The sequence below is a fragment of the Eptatretus burgeri genome, chromosome 11 (genome assembly GCF_056783735.1).
Source record: "Eptatretus burgeri isolate ZD-2024b chromosome 11, Ebu_testis_v1, whole genome shotgun sequence".
In the NCBI taxonomy this organism is placed as follows: domain Eukaryota; kingdom Metazoa; phylum Chordata; class Myxini; order Myxiniformes; family Myxinidae; genus Eptatretus; species Eptatretus burgeri.
This window is the reverse complement of record NC_140971.1, coordinates 40348399-40367329: the sequence shown is the minus strand read 5'-3', so window position 1 is coordinate 40367329 and position 18931 is coordinate 40348399. Positions and strand designations below refer to the sequence as shown.

Genomic DNA, 18931 nt, shown 5'->3' with positions numbered 1-18931 from the left:
AGCGTATTAATATAAAACATGAGCAAAGTTTTTATTCCATTTTTCACCAGCTCTCCTGTTCTAAAGACACGTGTCATCATAATTATACAGTATTGTTTCTAATATTGCCGTTTTCATTTACACATTGCCATTGACTTGTGTTAGTCGATGATAAGTTGTGCCGGCTACCATTCTCAAACTCTTCATTTGATGGTACGAATTATTTTCCAGCTGAAGGACAACTTATCCGAGATTCAGCTTCTCTGTTTTTTTACAGATCCTGTTCATTCATAGACTCCATATTCACCATTGCTTGCTCACTGCCATGATGTCTGTATTAAATAAGCCCCTCACCCCACTACCCCCCCCCCCACCACCCCAATCCTTTTGGTTTTCCATGAATTGATTTGGACAAAAGAAACGACATTTTCCATTATCTGTGTGAGTGTGCATTCACTCTAATTTCAGCCAATGTCGTTTCAGTAATTAGACATGAGAACGGTGGATGAGCACATGTTTTTGATATGTCTCTGGTTATACTATTTTGGGCTCCAAGAGATACTTTCCTTTTATTGGTGTCACATTTATCAGCATGAGGTAGTGGAATTGCATTTATTTTTAGTCTAACAACAAACACGTCAAAAACCTGCAGTCCGACACTTGCTACTCACGCTACGTTATGTTGGCAGCAGCTTCTCTATCGGAATGTTCATTTTTTGTATCATTGGGGGTTCATCTTTGTGATCGGCACTGCTGTCTTGGCATTCGTCAACAGGTAAGTTGTTCCATGTCTGGATTTCAGTTTAGTTCATAAAATGCGGACCCCCATCTTCATCCCTTGGTTTGAATGAAATGAGGAACTATTTCTTTTTCTACCTCCACCCCCAATTCCACATGATGAAACAATCTATTTTTATTTTTCAAACTTGATGCCTTTGAGCTCATCCATTGAGTTTGTATGCACTCATTCAAAAACCCTCATCTTGTTGCCTTTCCCTAATCTACTACATCACTGCTCACATTCATTCCATTGTCTCGTCTCCTCTCGCCCTTCTGAATTTCCTCATTCCAATCTTTCTCTTCCTTCAAGTCTTTCAAAGTGATCACCTATCGTCATATCTCATGTTGTCTGTGATATTTCCACTTTGTCCATCTGTGACCTTTTCTGTCTTTGTTTCTGGCAAAATCGAAGATTTTTCAAGTATATTGGTGAGTCGTTTTTGTTAATCTGTCTGTCTGTTTGTCTGTCTGTCAATCGCCTTCAGCTCACAATTTTAAATTGATCTTCACGAAACTTCACCACATGGTGGAGTTTGTCAGAAGGAAGAAGCATATTATTTTTGAGGTCAAAAGGTCAACATAGGCCAATGGTCAACAACTTCGATCAGATTTCTGAAATCCTCAATTTTCATGCGATTGACTTGAAATTTAAAGAGGATTTATATGTCAGGTCACTGAATTCAACTAGCCAATTATTTTTTGAGGTTGACATCAACCAAAAGGTCAATAAAGGCTAAAGTTCAACAACTAAGGTGGTATTTCTAAAATCCTCAATTTTCACCCCCATTGACTTGAAATTTGTAGAGGATTTGCATCTCAGGTCACAGAATTCAACCACCAATTATTTTTGAGGTCAAATTTGTTTTGTGGATTTTGCAAGTATTGTGCTCTGCATGATGACTTCTTCTTGTTTACTTTATTGGCTGTCCAGTCTGTTGGCATTCTCCACCCACCTGGATTCTTCTGCTTAATTCTCCAGTGTGTGTTGCGTCTCTTTGTCCTACCTACCTATCTGTGTCCTTTATCTGCCTGTTCCCGTTTGCTCTGTCAGTGTGTAGCCATCTCTCCCTCTGTCCTTCAGCTCTAATTATGAGCCTTGACCTCTCTATAAAAAGTACCTTTAGTGCTTCCAGTGAGTTACAGTCAGCAGGATGGCATGAAGTCGGCATGCATGCAGCACATTACTTTGTGAGATCAAACTCTACATCAATGACGTCCTCAGAAGACCCAGCCAGAATGATATTCGCACATAGTCTTATTAAGCCAGCGGAAGGGCAGGTGCATAAATTATATCTCACTGGCAAGGCCAACGTGCCAGCATGGGTGCTGCACATTCCTGTGATTACAGTGGAAAGATGACAGTGCTGACACCCTGCGGGAGACAGACAGAGAGAGAGAGAGAGAGAGAGAGAGAGAGAGAGAGAGAGAGAGAGAGAGAGAGAGAGAGAGAGAGAGAGAGAGAGAGAGAGACAGAGACAGACAGCCCACACTAAGCTGGGTAAATATATATATATATATATATATATATATATATATATATATATATATATATATATATATATATATATATATACCCATTACCAATTGTCATGTCCTCTTCATCTTTAATGGACCTCTGAGTAGCGTTTGTCCACAAAGGTGCAGTCTTAATCCACGCGTATGAGTTGGTCGATGCTGTCTTTGCACAATGTAGATAAATGAGTGTTAATTTCCAAACGTTTCTTAATCAAGGTATGTATTGCTGAAATGTAAATAGTTGTTGACATTAAAATTACAGTTTTGAAATTTTGTAAGGTTTTTTTTTTTTTTTTTCGTTTGTTATTTGTTTTTCTTGTCAGTTTTTATTTTCGTCTTCATTTCTTTTTCATCTCATTACTTATGTTTCCGTCAAAGTTTCCGTTGAGCTGTGAATGTCGAGCTTAATAGTTTTGGAAAGTTAACTTCAAAGTTTTTTTTTTTCACGACAATCTTAATCGTAACACTCCCACTGTGGTTTACCCTGTTAACCTTCCACTTTTTTATTTTTACATGATCTAAGGCTCGTAGCATGGAGCTGCCACACACACACACACACACACACACACACACACACACACACACACACACACACACACACACACACACACACACACACACACACACACACACACACACACACACACACACACACACACATATGCAGCCAAACATACGTGACACCCAACAGAAGATTGTTAGATGAGACAAACAGCCACTGAGTTTAGTTAGGGGAAGTGCCGTCATGCATTCTTCACCTTTATGGTCGTTGTTTTTCAATTAATGATTATTGATCCATTAAAATGCTCAACATAGAGAGTTTACTGTTTTCTCAGTACTCCAAATGCTGTATATTTCAGAACAGTAAAAAGTTGTTACCTTTACATAAGTAGTTCACAATACATAGAGAAGTTCCATTTTTTGCAGGTCTATAGAAGAAACTTGGTTGTATTATGAGACTGAGGCATCCTGTCTTGCAGCAATTCTTGGCCAGTGATGTTTCGTGTCAATGGGTTGTTTATGATATTATGATACAATTCCCACTGTGTTGGAATTTAATATCATTGGATGACAATAGCTGTTAGAGGAGATGTTCCAATCCCACACACTCCAGTTTTCCAAATATATTTCACTGCAAGCATTCTGGTACCTGCACCAGCTTACCTTCCAGATGGCTTTCAATTATGGGAGAGCTCTGTATGTGTTGTTGGTTGTTATCTCCATATGCGGGTTTCAGAAGGCGGAACGGAGTCCTCCCAGGTCTCAAAGTATCCACCTCTGTTTCGGTAATGGGGTCACGGTTTATGGACCAAGCTGTGAGGTTTTGTTGTTCTCAAAGTTTTGTTCCGAGGACTCTTTTGAGAATAGTGACTGAGTCCCAGACAGCTTCTAACTGCAGTTTATTTGTGTCAATATTCCCAGCTATGGTTTTTAAGTTCTCTCGCAGGTTCTTCTTCTTCGTAATTCCCGTTGCTCAAATTATCACCGGCACAATTTTGGAACTTTTCAACTTTCAGGATCTTTTCACTTCATTTTTGAGGATCTGGTTTCTTGATTTCTTTGTTTCAGCCAAAATTGCTGGTTACTGACATCTCAATTAGCAATGCCTTCTTTTCTTTTTTGTATCTAAGTACTATATTTCAATCAAATAAAGCCGTGTGAAGTCCTGTAAGCCTGTATTTATCCAAACTGCATGAAAACTCTGTGGCAGGTGACCTGTACTCTGCCTGTTTGTGAGATATATGAGGTAATCCTACTGTATGGTGCAAATACATTTGGAGAGGAGAGATAACATGATATTTCAAAGAGAAAGGAGTGATTGAGCCACTAATGACCTGACTCACTATACTTTCAATTAGTGGAAAGCAGTGTTCAGTGCCTTGTCATCAGCATCAGCAAAAGGTGCAATATGAACATAATTATTGTTATTATTATTAACGAGGGAAGTCTGAGCTGCAGTACAGATTGGAATTAGCAACACATTACAAAGAGAACATTACATCATTACCTTACAGAGAGACTGGGTGTTGCAATTGGACCAACGCTTGGAAACTACAGTTTCGGAGAATTCTCAAGAGCTGGATCTGCTTTTACCGTATAGTATGAGCCTGTTAGGCTCCGTACAGATCCCTGTTGAGCATACTTTTGTCTTGATCCAATTCCATGTCACTGCAATTTTGCCAGCTCCGTCACAGGCAGAGACGCCATTACTCCCGTTACCTTTCTTTATTTTCTACTGCCCTGGCTTAAAGGTATCTTTGTTATTTGTGAACCATTTGTCTTTTCTTGATCCATCCCTTTGTTGTTTCATTCTTGTGACCGTAGAGATAAGTTCAGTGCACGTTTTGTGTCGTCTTGGAGGGCTCCATCGCAGTTCGCACCCTTGTCATGAAATGTAGAGTATATGAATGTATTGATGTTGCAATGCTTGGTGTTTTTATTATAATTTACCTGTGTTTATAAAGTACTAATCAACGTTGGCCTCATTTACGATAAGCAGAGACAGCTAATGAATCTGAATGTCCATTTTGTTTATATTTACAGTTGTTTGTGGATAATCGTGCTTATTGGTACAGTAATTGTGTATATTTACAAGTTTCCTGCTGTAATTCACCTTCTACACACTACCACCATTTCAGGTTGTGTTGAGACCTTCAGAGTGGTGTAATATTTCATGACCCTGGGTGACATTGGTATACTTTGAATAGCCATTTTATTCAGGCCTCTTTATATATTTAGAAATGCTTTTAAAAAAGGAAAATGGCTTTGCTTTTTCGAAGTTTATATATGCCATCTTTCAGAAAAAGCCAGGAAGGAAATGTCCAAGCAAGGATCCAGTGGTATGGACGTGATCCTGTCGACCCTTCAGGTGGGTTTTGGGGTTCCTGAAACACAGTTTTTCATTTGCAGTGATGATAAAATGATCCCATCTTTGTAATTGTATTTGTGGGCTTTGTGATAGCTCAAATGGGTTCTCTAATTAAGAGTAATTTAGTTGATGAAGTCCTGTCATTGTAGATAAAGTTATTTACTGTATATTCTAATTTAACGCTGCAATCTCTCTCTCCATCACCGACATTAGCATTAAGAATATGGAAGATTGTTCCTGTCAGTTTAAGCATGCAGTTCAGTCATTTCACTTTGTGTGTCACCATCCCTGTTATTTATAAAAAAAATAGTTGTCTCTTTTCAAGCTGTTTGTCTCTTTAAAACTTTGAGCAGCAATCTCGTCCTCCAGTGCAATCAAATTCTTCTCTGTAAAACCATTTGTGCACTGAAATCTCCACGCGGTTAAAGTAATAAAACCTCACCACATCATCGCAGATTATCTGCTCAATGCCTCAATTCTGTGTTTGCTTCAAAATATTGTGTTCCTAACCCCTCCCTCTGTATACCCATCCTTCCCAGTCATGCCTAATTGCTCCTGGATTCTGTGTCTTTTGCATCTGAGAAGGAGAAAAACTTTCTGGCAACACTCGATTCTGACTCTGCAACTGGACCGGATGGCATCAACTGACTTATCCTAAAAACCTGCTCTTCTGCTCTTGCACTTCCTCTCTCTGACCTTTTCACCCTGCCATTTACCATGGGTCATCTTCCATCTGCTTGGAAATCAGCCAACATCACAGCATTACATAAAAAGTGCAAAAACGAATCCCCTTAACTACAGACCAATTAACTTCCTCACAATCATCAGCAAGGTCATGAAATCCATCATCACAGCTGACGTAAAATCATTCCTTTTCTCCAACAGCCTCATCTTAGATAATCAATTCGGATTAAGACCTGGTCACTCTACCTTGGACATGTTGCTTATACTCTCCAAAAAATTAGTGGAGGCCCTCAATATCAGACATGGGCCATCTCTCTGGACATATCTTGAGCTTTCAATACAGTCTGGCATTCCCCCTTGCTCTCCAAACTATCTGTCTATGTAAATCAAGGCCAACTCCACTCGTGGATTACTGATTTCCTTCGCTCTCACCATAACCCTTTCTTCTCCTGTGCTTGTCAAGGTTGGAGGACCTCAAGGCAGTTTTCTGGGCCCCATCTTATTCCTAATATCCATCAATGATCTCACTGACACTCTGGAAAATCCTCTTCATCTCTTTGCTGATGACTCCACACTCTGTCATGACATCCCTCATCCTTCTGACACACAGGCAAGCAGCCTCTTCCCTCTCCTCAGACCTTGACAAAATCACAAACTGGTCAAACACTCGGAATGTTTTTCAATTCCGAGAAATCCCATATACTTACTCTCTCTTTCCGAAAGGACCGTACCACAAACCCTCCCATCTACTTTCTCAACAGCCCTTTCAAAGAGGTTCAGTCATTCAAACTCATGGGTCTCACTCTCAGCTATGATCTCTCTTCGGAAAGCCACATTTCAAAATTGGCCTCCAAAGCCAATTGGCCTCCATTGGCCGACTGGAAATCGTTCATCATACAGTCTCCTTGACACACCTGAACTCCTATCCATGTACAAGCCTTTCATCTGCAGCTTTATGGAGTACTGCTCTCCACTTTGGGCTGGCTCCCCTGCCTCACAACTTTCTCTGCTTGACACCATGAAAACCAAGGCTTTTAAGATCATTGGAATCTCTTGGATGAAGCTGAGTTTATGGGCCTATCACTTCGCCATCACTAAACAGGTCGGAGGTCTCTGTCTTCTTCCTCCTCATTTCTGGTCTTGCACCCTATTCCTTCGCCATGCTTTGTTCCCTACCCCCCCCCTCCACCCCCAGATATCTGTAGGATACACGCTGTCCACCAGCAACACCTTCCTCGTGAAATTGCCTAAATCCAGAACCACTACTCACCAAAACTCATTTATTTCTCTATTTTCCCACCTGTGGAACCACCTTGCACACTTCCCGTTAAACCACCCCTCCCCCCACCCCTCTCAAAATTTTGCTTATCTTGCCCACCCACTTGTGTTCTCTCCTACCCCTCATCATTACCTGCATCCCTTGTTTGTCTGTCTCTGTCTACGTTCTCCCCTCTGCCCTGCTTTTGGCGTTTCTCCTTTCTTCTGCTGTTCCCTTTTTGTTTTGTTGTGTCCTGATCTGTCATCTCCCCCATCCCCCCTCCACCTTACCGGGGGGGGGGTTACTCTGGGTACTAACAACACGTATGTAAACTTTGGTGGAGATCGGGCCAGCCCTGTTTTTCGCTGTGATTTTCAGATGTACTGTACAAACATTCAGAGAATTGCCTTTTGCCTTTTTGTCTGTTGGTCTATAAACAAGATGTCTATAAATAAAATAAAATATGCCTGGTGTTGGCTGAATGGTTAGGGTGGTGGACTTTGGATCCTAGGGTCCTGAGTTCAAATCCCACTCAGCTGTTGAATTAATACCATGTGGGGTTAACTCGGCCTGTCATCCTTCCGAGGTTGACAAAATCAGTGCCAGCATGCTGGTATACTGTGGGGTCATTCCGTGCCAACTCACCTAAATTTCAAAAACCTCCCCAGGTCACCTCCTCAGATTTTGCTGGAAAAATTCTTAAATGTAGATATACGAGGTGTGGTCAAAAAGTATCCAACCTTAATTTTTCGTGCGTAAACAAATGAAGCTAGGGGGGCGTGGTTTGGTGCACGTATGTAGGCGATCCTAATTTGTATGCGTGAATATTTCCCACCTGCAGAAGCCTTCAGTCGCCGACAGTCCGCCGATGAGTGAGGAAGTGTAAGTGAGCGCCGTCGGATTTTCGTTTTTGACAAAATGATGGATCACTGTGGTCTCATCGCCAGTGATCACTGTGTTGAAGAAGTTGGGATCGCTGTTCACAGTCTCCAGCATGTCCTGTGCGATCTCCAAATGGAGTTGCTTCTGCTCGATCGTTTGCAGCTTTGGCACGAACTTCGCTGAGATTCTCCTTAAGCCCAAATCCTCAGTCACAATGGAATGAACAGATCCAATGCTGACGCCCGCCTCGTCTGCAAGTTCTCTGATCGTGATTCAACGATCCTGCATCAGCAGGGTCCTCACTTGGTCAATGACGATCTCATTTCGGGATGTTGAGGGCCTACCAGAACGTGCTTCACTTTCCACTGATGTGCGACCATCTTTGAAGCGGTTGTACCACTCTTTTATCTGTGTGGTGGCCATTGCTTCGTTCCCGAAGGCCTGTTGAATCTTGCGGATCGTTTCCACTTGAGAATCGCCAAGCTTTACACAAAATTTGATGCAGTAGCATTGTTCACGTTTTTCCATCATTTTTTCAAAAACGAAAATCCGACGGCGCTCACTTACACTTCCTCACTCATCGGCGGTCTGTCGGCGACTGACAGCTTCTGCAGGCAGGAAAATATTCACGCATACAAATTAGGATCGCCTACATACGTGCACCAAACCACGCCTCCCTAGCTTCATTTGTTGACGCACGAAAAATTAAGGTTGGATACTTTTTGAACACACCTCGTATATGGCTCTACTCACCATGCAAAAGATTAGCTTTCAATTCCTCATAGTTTAAAAAATATCTATCTCTGGAGACCTTTGAAATTTGGCCCTAAAAATGCCAAATGTGAAAAACGCTTTTTTTTCAACTTCAGGGGCTTATAATTTTATAATGGACTCCTCTCGAAAGTTAATATTGCAAATATTTACTAACTGGCATCCAAATTTTTCAATTATGGCATCAGATAGACTCTGGGATGCATATTTCTCACTCTATAGGAAGCTAAAAATGGCTGTTGGGCCAAAACGAGCTAAAATAAGGTGAAACTATAGTAGCCCTCCTGAAAATATGGAACAACTTAGAATTTTTTCCTCATAACACAGTGATTATAGGGTCATTATCTATCCATAGATACATTTTCGTTGGGATAATACAGCTAGGTGTGATGAATTATAAAAGTTTTACCATAAGCCCTTGCCTCTGAGGGCTCTAAAATGGACCAATTTTGTCCCCTGGTTTGACCATGTGGCTAGGGGTTTAGGATCTTCATTTTTTTTTCTCAAGATTGCCTCATATAAGATGTGTCTACTGACCGAATAATTTTATCTCACGCCCATGGCTTCATATTAAGATAAATTTTTATTTACATGCACGTTTTTTATAATTATTCACTTTTTCATATTCATGATGTTATAAATCTGAAACTGAACACTCTAGTAAAGTGATACTACATATATTTATAAACTGGCATATGAAATTTAAGGATCTGTTATCAGAATGTCTGATAAATTTATATGTTTCTATCTGTAGGAAGTTGAAAATGCCACTTTGACCAAAAATGGTGAATATGCAGGGGGGCATTAACTGAGGTTATGTAACAACTTAGATTATTCTTCTCATAAATTAATAATTACAAGTACATTTTTTTATTCAAAAATAAATTCTTGTAATGATAATCCAAACATATGCTTGGGTTTTAATTTAAAAAAACATGTCCTACAGTTCTCTATTTGAAGTCATGAGTTATGACATACACCACTAGATGGAGTAATGGTCTGTCACAACACTAGGAGCAGCACAGTCAACCTGTCTGTCTGTTTGTTTGTTTGGAGAACAAAGGAGAGGAGGAAACAAAGGAAATAGATGCAGAAAAACCTGGGCCCAGTGGCACAAGTTTGACAAGTAGATGCACTGTTGGAACCAAATTAGACCAGGAGTGTCACAAGACCTATTACACTGAACAACAAAAATTTTTTACTGGAGATGTGTAAAGTGATTTAGACTAATTTGGGTACGCTGATTTCAAAAATCATAACCGTTTTGCTGTATCACGTCAGGATTTTCAGTAACAGAAATATTCCCATTGCCTAGAAGTCAGGATTTCAATGAAATTTACAAAAATTCATTTATTCATTTATTTCATCATGAATGCTTCAAAATTATAGAAATTACAGAAAAACTCCACTAGAATGTAATTAAAAATGCTTTAGGCATTTGGCTTTGCGTTTGTGCTGCTCTGTGTCAGTTTCACGATGCAGGAACCAGCAGAAATCGCCCATCATGTTCGGGTTGTGCCGCCCTTGGTAACGCGTCTCCATGAGTGAAATCTCTTGGTGGAATCGCTCGCCGTGCTCGTCCGTGACTGCTCCCAAGTTGTCAGGGAAGAAGTTCAGGTGCTGGTGTAGGAAATGGATTTTCAGGGACATCCTGGAGCCAAGTTTCCTGAAGGACTCCAGCAGCTGCTGCACTATTTCTTCATAGTTGTCCACGCGCTCGTTCCCCAAGAAGTTGTCCGTCACAGCTTTGAAGCTCCTCCACGCTGCCAGCTCTTTGGGGTTTAGAGTTGTCGGAAAAGTTTCGTCCTTCATAATCTGTCGGATTTGCGGTCCAACAAAGACACCAGCCTTGATCTTGGCCTCCGACAAGGTGTTGCCAAACTTTTCCTTGAGGTATAAAAACCCACGCCCATTCAGATCCATTGCCCGTACAAAACTTTTCATCAAGCCGAGCTTTATGTGGAGTGGTGGAAGGAAAACCTTGGCTGGGTCGACAAGGGCGACATGCTTCACGTTGTGTCGACCAGGTACATGCTCTTTTCGCTCTTCCCAATCTTTCTTCGTCCAGTGATTCTTGTCGTCTCTGCTATCCCAGAGACAAAGGAAGCACATGTATTTCGTGTAGCCTGACTGCAGCCCTAACAACAGCGCCACCACTTTCAAGTCTCCGCAGATGTGCCAGTTGAAGTCATTGTACTTTATGGAATCAAGCAGCTGCCGCATAGTCTCATAGGTCTCTGTCATGCCGAACGCGTGAGCCAGTGGGACTGATGGTTTCTCGTTGCCATTGTGGAGCAAAACAGCCTTCAAGCTGTTCTTCCCCGAGTCGATGAAGAGGTGCCAGTCTGCAGGATCGTGATCACACCCAAGTTCTTTCAACAGACCGTTGATGTCACTGCAGAATGTCATCGTGTCTTCCATCTCAAAGAACTCAGCCATGTCTCTGTGACGTGCTCTGAACAAGGATATCTTGGTGTTAGGTTCAAGTAGATTCCACTGCTGCAGCCTTGATCCAAGCAGCTCTGCCTTCGCCTTTGACAGCGAGAGATCTCTTACAAGATCATTTAAGTCTCCCTGGTTCAGAAGGTGTGATTCTTGAGTGTCGGGTTCAAAGGTTCATCATCACCATCCTCTTCACCACTGTTTACAGCTATGTTCTGATCAGCTGGAGGTGTTGGAACGGGGTTCTCGTCATCATGAGGCACAGGTTTACGAGCAGAGACGCAGTCAGCGTACTTGATGTGACCTTTATTCTTCTTGTTGAAGCCGGCGATGCTTGTGCAGCAGAAATAACAATCATCATGATGATTCTGCGGCTCACGCCATATCATGGGCACCGCAAATGGCATGCTCGCGCGCTTGCCCACCAACCACTGAGTCAAGGTTGTGTGACAGCTTGTGCAGCAGATGTGTGGTGCCCAGCTCTGTTCTTGGTCCCCCACCTTACACCCGAAGTAGTGAAAGTAGGCGGCCTTCATTTTCACTGCTGTAGATATACTTCGCTGTCGATCTTTTTTGGTATACCGACCACAGACATAACAGAAGTTGTCAGGATGATTGGTACAGGAACGCCTACTCATCTTTATCTGAAAGAAAGAAATATAACACAAGTTAACAACAATTGTACGAAATAGACATGTTAAAGACATATGTAAATTTCATTGAAATCCTGACTTCTAGGCAATGAGAATATTTCTGTTCCTGAAAATCCTGACGTGATACAGCAAAACGGTTATGATTTTTGAAATCAGCGTACCCAAATTAGTCTTAATCACTTCACACATCTCCAGTAAAAAAAAAATTTTGAAATTTGTTGTTCAGTGTTATACAAGGAAGGTTGGGCTAAAAGAAGTTGCTGCTCTGGATAAGAAGTCACAAGAATTGATTTCATGGAGATCAGGAATTACTTTCAGTTCAGAAGACAGTATTTGCCTACATCATGAGACTGTATACCTTTCCCGGTATGAGTGTCGACAGACATCCTGTTGTGATCCTTTCCAGTTTCACACGAAAAATGTGCACAGTAAGTCAAATAAAATCTTGTTTCGTAAGATCCTCCCTTATGAGTAAATTTATTGCTAAGTACTGGGATCTTTTTTTAGGATTTGGAGAAATTTGCTTAATTTCAAAATTAATTTTTGATCTTGATTTTGTTTCCACATTGAATAAATTGACAAATAAAGTCTTAAATTGTTTCTACAATGTGCATCCTTATCACTAATGTCTTATAAGAAGTATAATTTAGCCTCATGTGCACTCCTGCAAGTTCACCTTGTTTTGTACCAAGTGGGCCAAATTGCCATATTTGGCTTCCTAAAACTAGAAGTATGTGCTTTCTCGAGACATTCTGATGCCACAATCTGAAATTTTGTATACCAGTTTATAAAATTCTGCAGTAACTCTTTCCTGGATTGTTCCATTTGAGATTTCTAAACTTCTGAATATGAAAAAAGTGAATAATTATTAAAAAAAAACGTGCATGTAAATAAAAATTTATTTTACTATGAAGCCATGGGCGTTAGATAAAATTATTCGGTCAGTAGACACATCATATATGAGGCAATCTTTAGAAGAAAAAAAAATGAAGATCCTAAACCCCTAGCCACATGGTCAAACCAGGGGACAAAATTGGTCCATTTTAGAGCCCTCGGAGGCAAGGGCTTGTGTTAAAACTTATAATTCATCACTAACTGCATTATCCCAGCAAAAATGCATCTATGGATAGATAATGACCCTATAATCACTGTGTTATGAGGAAAAAATTCTAAGTTGTTCCATATTTTCAGGAGGGCTCCTATAGTTTCACCTTATTTTAGTTTGTTTTGGCCAAAAAGCCATTTTTAGTTTCCTATAGAGTGAGAAATATGCATCCCAGAGGCTATCTGATTCCATAATTGAAACATTTGGATGCCAATTCGTAAATATTTGCAATATTAAGTTTCTAGAGGAGTCCATTATAAAATTATAATCCACTGAAGTTGGAAAAAAATGCGTTTTTCACATTTGGCATTTTTAGGGCAAAATTTCAAAGGTCTCTAGAGATAGATATTTTTTAAACTATGAGGAATTGTAAGCTAATCTTGTGCATGGTGGGTAGAGCCATATAGATCTACATTTAATAATTTTTCCAGCAAAATCTGAGGAGGTGACCTGGGGACCCTTAGGTGAGTTGGCACGGAATGACCCTGTGTCGGAGTGGCGACCCATCCAGAATTGTACCCAATAGCCAAGGAGACTGCTTAAGCAGCACCAACGCTCTGCACAGAGTATGGTCCCAATCTCCTACTTCTCCATAAACAGGATATCTCAAAAAGTTGTAGACTGCTTCAGACGTAATTTGTTGGTGAGGTTGGGTGTGTGACAAGGGTGAAATGATTACATGTTGGTGACGATCCGGATATTAGAATATTTAACGTGATTTTTCACCATTGAGTGATATAATATAACACGATATCTCAAAACATTATAGACGGATTCGGACAAAACTTGGTGGACAGGTTTGGTGTGTGAGAAGAACGAATCGATTCAATTTTCGTGAACGTCCAGATCTGGATACGATAAAAATTTATTTTTTATTTTTCAAGTAATTCTTCACCATTAAGATATGCAGTCAAAAACGATATATAGCATGATATTTCAAAAGGTTGTTGAGTCATGACAAAACTAGGTGGATGAGTTAGTTGACAAGAACTAGCCGATTCAATTTTGGTGCAGGTCCAAATCCAGATCTATCAGTCGGCTACAAAAGATAAACTGTTCAGCCTGATGCAGGTATGCATTCTACCGAGTGCCATTCTAGTTCAATACACTATTAGGATTATATTCACCTTCTCCATTCCAGTGAAAATGTAGTATTTGATCATTATGCCATGTGGATAACTTGCTTGCTGAACACTTCAGAGTTATCGACTCCATGATTAGATGTCCACCTCTGGATATTGGTACACTCCTAGCCACCTGGGTTTAATTTATTAGGTAAGAGCTGATTGGCTATTCCCTCCATTCACAGGTAAGAGATGTGGGTGGGTCTTTCTTTATTATTAATATATTGACTGCTTTTGACATTTTCATGTGGCACGTGCTTGGGAACCTCATTGGTATGCATTGCTGTCTGCGCTATCGCTGATGATTCGCCAATAAGCGATGAAACTAGTCCAGCAGCTGAGGGGGTGTGTAGCATTGGGATTCTCATGTTCGTACTTTGTGTGAATGTCTTTACAGCTGTGGGTGAACTCTGGGAAGGGTTTGAAATGGCAAAGGGGTATGTCTTGGGTAGCCTTTCTTGGTTGCTTTATGCAGCTTCTTCGGCTACAAGAACATGGGAGGAGTCAATTTATTTATATAATCCTAGACACCTGGGTTTAATTGATGAGGTGAAAGCTGATTGGCAGGTCCCTCCATTCACAGGTGAGAGATGTGGGTGTGTCTTTCTTTATTATTTATATATTGACTGCTTTTGACATTTGCACGTGGTACCTGCTTGGGATCCTCATTGGTATGCATTGCTGTCTGTGCTATCACTGATGATTCGCCAATAAGCAATGAAACCGGTCCGGCAGCTGAGGGGGTGTGTAGTATTGGGATTCTCATGTGTGTACTAATTGTAAATGTCTTTATAGCTGTGAAGGACCTCTGGGAAGTGTTTGAAACAGCAAATTGTTTACCTTATTCAGACCTTCTCGATTGTTTTATGCAGCTTCTTTGGCTAGAAGAGCAAGGGAGATGTCATGTGTATATGTGTACACACACACACACACACACACACACACACACACACACACACACACACACACACACTAAATTTGTGTTGTTGGAATTAGCAATGACACAACCAACCAACAATGAGTACGAAGCTCAATGCCACTGATTTAAAACTTTTTTATAAAGAGTAGATTTAGCCTCAAGTGACACTTCGTTCTTGGACAACGAACTTCCCCAAGCCCATACTCTGACTCTGGCATACAACCATTTTTGTTTTATATCTGACTTGCAGCTCATATTCCAACCATGTGCCAAAGTGTGAATTTTATCAGATATTGGGATAAAGCTCTGCCATCATCAACATGGTTTTCCGTCTTTTTACAGGCAACTGGTGTGATGTAGTATTGTATAGGTGTACATGAGTGGTTATACAACGATTTCCCTACTCACGTACTTCCGGTCTCTCCTTTCTGGGTTCTCTGGGTGGTGTATAGGTAGAGCATGCTTGGAATCTGGTAGTGTGCTTTGTTGGCCAGCAGGTGCAGGTTGTGGTGCTGGTGTAATCAGTGGTAGTTGCGAATTTGATATTAAAAATAAAAATGGCTGTGTGCCGCAGCAGGATTGGTGGATTGAGGAAGTTCTTGGACCATCAATGTAATGTAGCTTGAGGCTACATATGCTCTTTTTTAGTTTTTTTTTTCAGATTGGTGTAGTAGATCTTGGCACTAATTCTGATCTTGTAGATGCAGGTGTAGATTTACTACATATATCATCTGTGAGTCCAGATCCATTCCCTGTTCCTCAACAATGACTGTGATTGTCAAACCGTTCCAGAATACAAAAGACAACCAAGTGATTGAAGGTGTCTTGAACATAGTGCTGGATCTGCTCACAGCACCTGGTACGACGCTTTTCCTACCGTTCCTGAAAACCATTGTTGTGAATTTTGTTTACCGAGACGACTGTGTTAACTCACGAGTAAAGGAACCAGTGAACTTGTACCTTATATTGATCAAGCACGTGGTGTATGTTGTTCAGGGAGCAGTTTGCGAGCAAGGCATCTCGTGATGAAAGGTGGTTCTGCTGTGCTACTGCAGACATTGATGAAGCTAAGTCAAGAGAGTCTACCTTGCTCCGAGAGCCTCATCCTACTACATCTCATACTGTCCAAGATTGGTCACAAAGGTAGGCAGTCGGAATTGTGGAATGAAGTTTTAATGTGTTGAATGGAAAAATTGCTCTTCCACCAAGGGCCTTACCGTGTACACATGGTCTCTCGATGGCCTTGCACAGGGTGGTTTATGGAGTGCCTTGCAGTGTATAGGGGATTCACCAAACACCTCCCCCTCTGTAGAGCTTCCCTAAGCCCATACTCCAGCTGCATTTGTGGTTTAAATGTGGAGGTTTTACTGAGGACCTGACCACACAGAGGGGTCTTACCACCAGTGGTGTTGTGCCAGATTTTGAGGTATTGGACGGAGCCCTGCAAAAATGTGTCAGCTGTGACGTCATTGCAAGATCTACCGTCACATCAAGTTTTAACATGACACTAACCATTTGAGTCCCCCAAAATGACTTTTTTCCCAAGATTCTGCTTGTTTGCTTTTTCAGCAAAATGTTGTTCAGTGATGTGAGCTTTTGACTGTTTGTGTTACAAAATTTTCTTTCTCTGAGATTTAAAACGTTCACTCTTTTGGATCCATTGTAATACACGTGTTACAAATGACATTCATTCGAAAGACGCAATCCCGAGTTTTGCGAAATATTAATTTCCGCACAAACATTACAGCCGAGTTTTCCATCTTTGCAGCCTATCCAAGGATATGTCTCCTTTTTCCTCCGTCCACACATCCGAGCAGGGATATGTTGTACTTTCTTTACAAAAGAACGATCTTATTTTTTTTGGCTTTGCACTGACACAAGACCGGCTTTTATGACTAGGTGCCACCATCTTTAAAATGCAGTGCATTGTGGGATATCTTAATGCAACGTTGCATGCATATTTTTTTTGTTCTGAAAAACAATTATTTCATTAGAATTAAAATTGTTTGGTAATAGTACATTAATTTGCGTTTAAAACCTTTTTTATTTCATACATTGTTGAAACTCGAACAATAGCTAACACAAAGAACATATAACAAAGGGAGCAGGAGACAAGAGGGACGCACATAACAGTTGGGAAGAGGGGCATGAGGAGATCTGTGGAAGGGAGAGTACATGGGGTAAACAAGATTGCCACTTCAGGGATTTTCAGGAAGCAGGAAAAAGCAAGGAATTTGTAGGAAGTTAGTATGGGGTGGATTAACGGGGGTAGGAAAGATCATGCTTTTAGATGGGGGAAGATATGTGAGGCGGTGTGGTGAACAGCTGTTTTGAGGACTGGGAGGAAGAGTGGGATTGAAGAGAGTGTGGGAGTTTGTTCCAAAGGCGGGAAAGAAGAGGAATGAAAGAGTGAAGGTGTGGAGTAATTATTAATTTTGGCAGTTTCACCAGAAGGGGGTTTCTGACGGACCTTGAACACTCTGCGGAAATATTGGGTGAGAAATAGCAGGTGGGGGCGAGGCTGGAGAGTAGACGGTAGAAGAAAGAAAGACCACCGACCTGAAATGAGAAGAAATGTGGTTTTCCGACCTGAGAAGAAATGTGGTTTTCCCAGGGAAGATCATGGCAGATAGTGAGGCACAAAAGCTTGATTGGCAGGACTTATTCAAGACGATTGTTGACAAAGTAGATTGGGTGTGGTGGGGGGGGATGGGGAGGTTATCCAGACAGTTCTTTCGGAGAGTGTGAGATTTCTTAGGATGGAAGTGTTTGAATTGAACAGGTCAGAGTTGAACATGTTCCAAGTGTTTGAACAGCTTGTGATTTTATCCAGGTCTGCAGAGAGTGAAAAGGCTGCTGCCTGCCGATCGGAGGGATGAGAGATGGTGCGGCAGAGGGTGGAGTCATCAGCAAAGAGATAAAAAGGATAATCTTTTCTCTAAACTTTTAAAAATGCACACCAACATAACAGCCAAATAAGATATTTTAATCTTCTTCTTCTTCTTCTTCTTCTTCTTCTTCTTCTTCTTCTTCTTCTTCTTCTCCTTCTCCTTCTCCTTCTCCTTCTCCTTCTCCTTCTCCTTCTCCTTCTCCTTCTCCTTCTCCTTCTCCTTCTCCTTCTCCTTCTTCTCCTTCTCCTCCTCCTCCTCCTCCTCCTCCTCCTCCTCCTCCTCCTCCTCCTCCTCCTCCTCCTCCTCCTCCTCCTCCTCCCTCCTCCTCCCTCCTCCTCCCTCCTCCTCCCTCCTCCTCCCTCCTCCCTCCTCCCTCCTCCCTCCTCCATCCTCCCTCCTCCTCCCTCCTCCCTCCTCCCTCCTCCCTCCTCCTCCCTCCTCCCTCCTACCTCCTCCCTCCTCCCCCTCCTCCCTCCTCCCTTCTTCTTCTTCTTCTTCTTCTTCTTCTTCTTCTTCTTCTTCTTCTTCTTCTTCTTCTTCTTCTTCTTCTTCTTCTTCTTCTTCTTCTTCTTCTTCTTCTTCTTCTTCTTCTTCTTCTTCTTCTTCTTCTTCTTCTTCTTCTTCTTCTTCTCCTCCTCCTCCTCCTCCTCCTCCTCCTCCTCCTCCTCCTCCTCCTCCTCCTCCTCCTCCTCCTCCTCCTCCTCCTCCTCCTCCTCCTCCTCCTCCTCCTCCTCCTCCTCCTCCTCCTCCTCCTCCTCCTCCTCCTCCTCCTCCTCCTCCTCCTCCTCCTCCTCCTCCTCCTCCTCCTCCTCCTCCTCCTCCTCCTCCTCCTCCTCCTCCTCCTCCTCCTCCTCCTCCTCCTCCTCCTCCTCCTCCTCCTCCTCCTCCTCCTCCTCCTCCTCCTCCTCCTCCTCCTCCTTTTCCCTTTTTAAGGAGTGAGGTCCGATGGTGCCACACTTCTGCCCTGCCTTGAACACGATACTCCTCAACCTCCGTCTGTCCTCAACCAACTTTCTCCACTCTCCAACCACCCCTACCTTATTGATATCCCGACTCACA

General features: G+C 41.8%; 1 protein-coding gene across 14 annotated transcripts in view; it reads left to right on the top strand.

The window, feature by feature from the left end:
• The window catches only part of AGTPBP1 (ATP/GTP binding carboxypeptidase 1), a 127710-nt gene that overhangs the window by 23102 nt on the left and 85677 nt on the right, over positions 1–18931 (top strand). For 7 of the 14 annotated variants that reach the window (XM_085846145.1, XM_085846146.1, XM_085846156.1 and 4 more), the window contains exons 4-6: positions 5076–5143; positions 15774–15840; positions 15978–16124. In XM_085846145.1, the coding sequence (XP_085702271.1) occupies positions 5076–5143; positions 15774–15840; positions 15978–16124 (282 nt within the window). Of the gene's footprint in view, positions 1–608; positions 755–969; positions 1189–2185; positions 2258–2355; positions 2491–4310; positions 4527–5075; positions 5144–15773; positions 15841–15977; positions 16125–18931 lie in introns of those variants that run through there. The other 7 variants (XM_085846152.1, XM_085846154.1, XM_085846155.1 and 4 more) reach the window with 7 other exon arrangements.